General features: G+C 40.6%; 1 protein-coding gene and 1 long non-coding RNA gene across 2 annotated transcripts in view; one reads left to right on the forward strand and one right to left on the reverse strand.

Moving 5' to 3' along the window:
• The window catches only part of LOC116691075 (uncharacterized), a 27,045-nt gene that overhangs the window by 2,842 nt on the left and 22,810 nt on the right, over positions 1 to 1,393 (reverse strand). The gene's annotated exons all lie outside the window — the stretch shown is intronic.
• Positions 36 to 1,393, forward strand: part of LOC116691062 (N-acetyllactosaminide alpha-1,3-galactosyltransferase) — a 4,594-nt gene continuing 3,236 nt past the window's right edge. The window contains exons 1-2 of the mRNA XM_032518387.1: positions 36 to 330; positions 707 to 771. Coding sequence (XP_032374278.1) covers positions 746 to 771 — 26 coding nt within the window. The 5' untranslated portion in view covers positions 36 to 330; positions 707 to 745. The remainder of the gene's footprint in view (positions 331 to 706; positions 772 to 1,393) is intronic.

Below are 1,393 nucleotides of genomic sequence, written 5' to 3' on the forward strand. Positions count from 1 at the left end.
AGAACCAGGGTAGGTACGTTCCATTTTAACCCCCCCGCTCCTACAACCACAATCTCTCTGTTCTCTGCGGCGTCCGTGCGACGCACGCTGTTACGTGATGTGAACGGCTGACTGAGGGTGTGAAATTACTAATTGACACGCAACAGTGGAAGGCACTGGAGAGGCGTCGTCCATCTTTACCCCTACCTGTGATAAGTGTGACACTTTGCGGCAGTAGTCACTTTGGCCATTTGACGCAAAGTTTCTCAAGGGCCAAGTAATCCTGTTAATGTCCTGGCGTGCTTTGCATTTAAACCTGAAAAAAACCCGATCCGCACGCAGGTAAGTGTCATCATCAACACCAGTGTCTCTGGCGGAAGAAAGGAGGCCCCCATAGACTGTTGTTGTTGTTTTTTGTTGTTGTTTTGTTTTTAATCTATAACCTCTAACGCACATTTTACGTCTTTGTTTTTCAACTTTTTATTTTTAAATGTTTAATTTAAAAACTAATTGGTCATGTGCTCAAGTGTGATTTTTTTTTTTTTCTTTTTTTTTTTCTTTTTTTAAATAATGAGCCCTTCAAACAGCTTGAATTTCTCATGTCATGTTGGCTTAAAGAGAGAGTGGGTTTTATAAAAGAAACTGGTGGGCTCATGTTGTGTAACTGGTTTCATTGCAGTATTGGTTTCACCTTTCTTTCAGGATGTAATTTAATCCACCAAGCAACAGATACCTTCACCTCCTGCAAGATATTGTTTCCTGAAAAATGCAGCAACATTTCACCAAAACCCGGTGAACTTAATTCATTTATTTATTTATACAATTTTTTTGTGGTAGGATGTACGTAACTGTCTGTGGACAGGGGTGGATTAATGCCCAGGCTGATCTAAGCTGCTGCACAGCCCAGGGCCCCAGGTTGGCCAGGCTAATGTGGTTTATTTAAATTTTACGTGAGCGATTAAACCTGTTGGCCAATTAGTCACATTCAAAACATTAAGCAGCTGATTGAGTAGACCACATCTACCCAATCGGCTGTCCAACTGCCAAATCATGTGGTTAATGAGGCCAATTTGGCTTTCAAAGCATTGCAAATCGACTGTAAAGTGGCAAACAATGACATCTGATAGAGAGCCAAAACTAAAAGCACAACTTCTAGAACACCAAAATCACCTAAAGAAACAAAAGGGGTGTTCTGTCCTGCTGCAGATGTTTCTGTTGGTTTAGAAACCTAAAAGTTGTTAGCAGCTTACAGATGCTCTGTGAAGGCGTTTTCTGTGGCATTGCTGTTGTATAGTAAAGGCTATCTCAATGTGTGTGAGTGCATGCAAATATGTGTGTGTGGGCCATGTAATATTCCAAGTACACAAACATGGCACTAAATTACTCTTTTTTTTTTTTTTTTTTGTACTGGTAA

Source organism: Etheostoma spectabile, chromosome 1 (genome assembly GCF_008692095.1).
Source record: "Etheostoma spectabile isolate EspeVRDwgs_2016 chromosome 1, UIUC_Espe_1.0, whole genome shotgun sequence".
NCBI classification, from domain to species: Eukaryota; Metazoa; Chordata; class Actinopteri; order Perciformes; family Percidae; genus Etheostoma; species Etheostoma spectabile.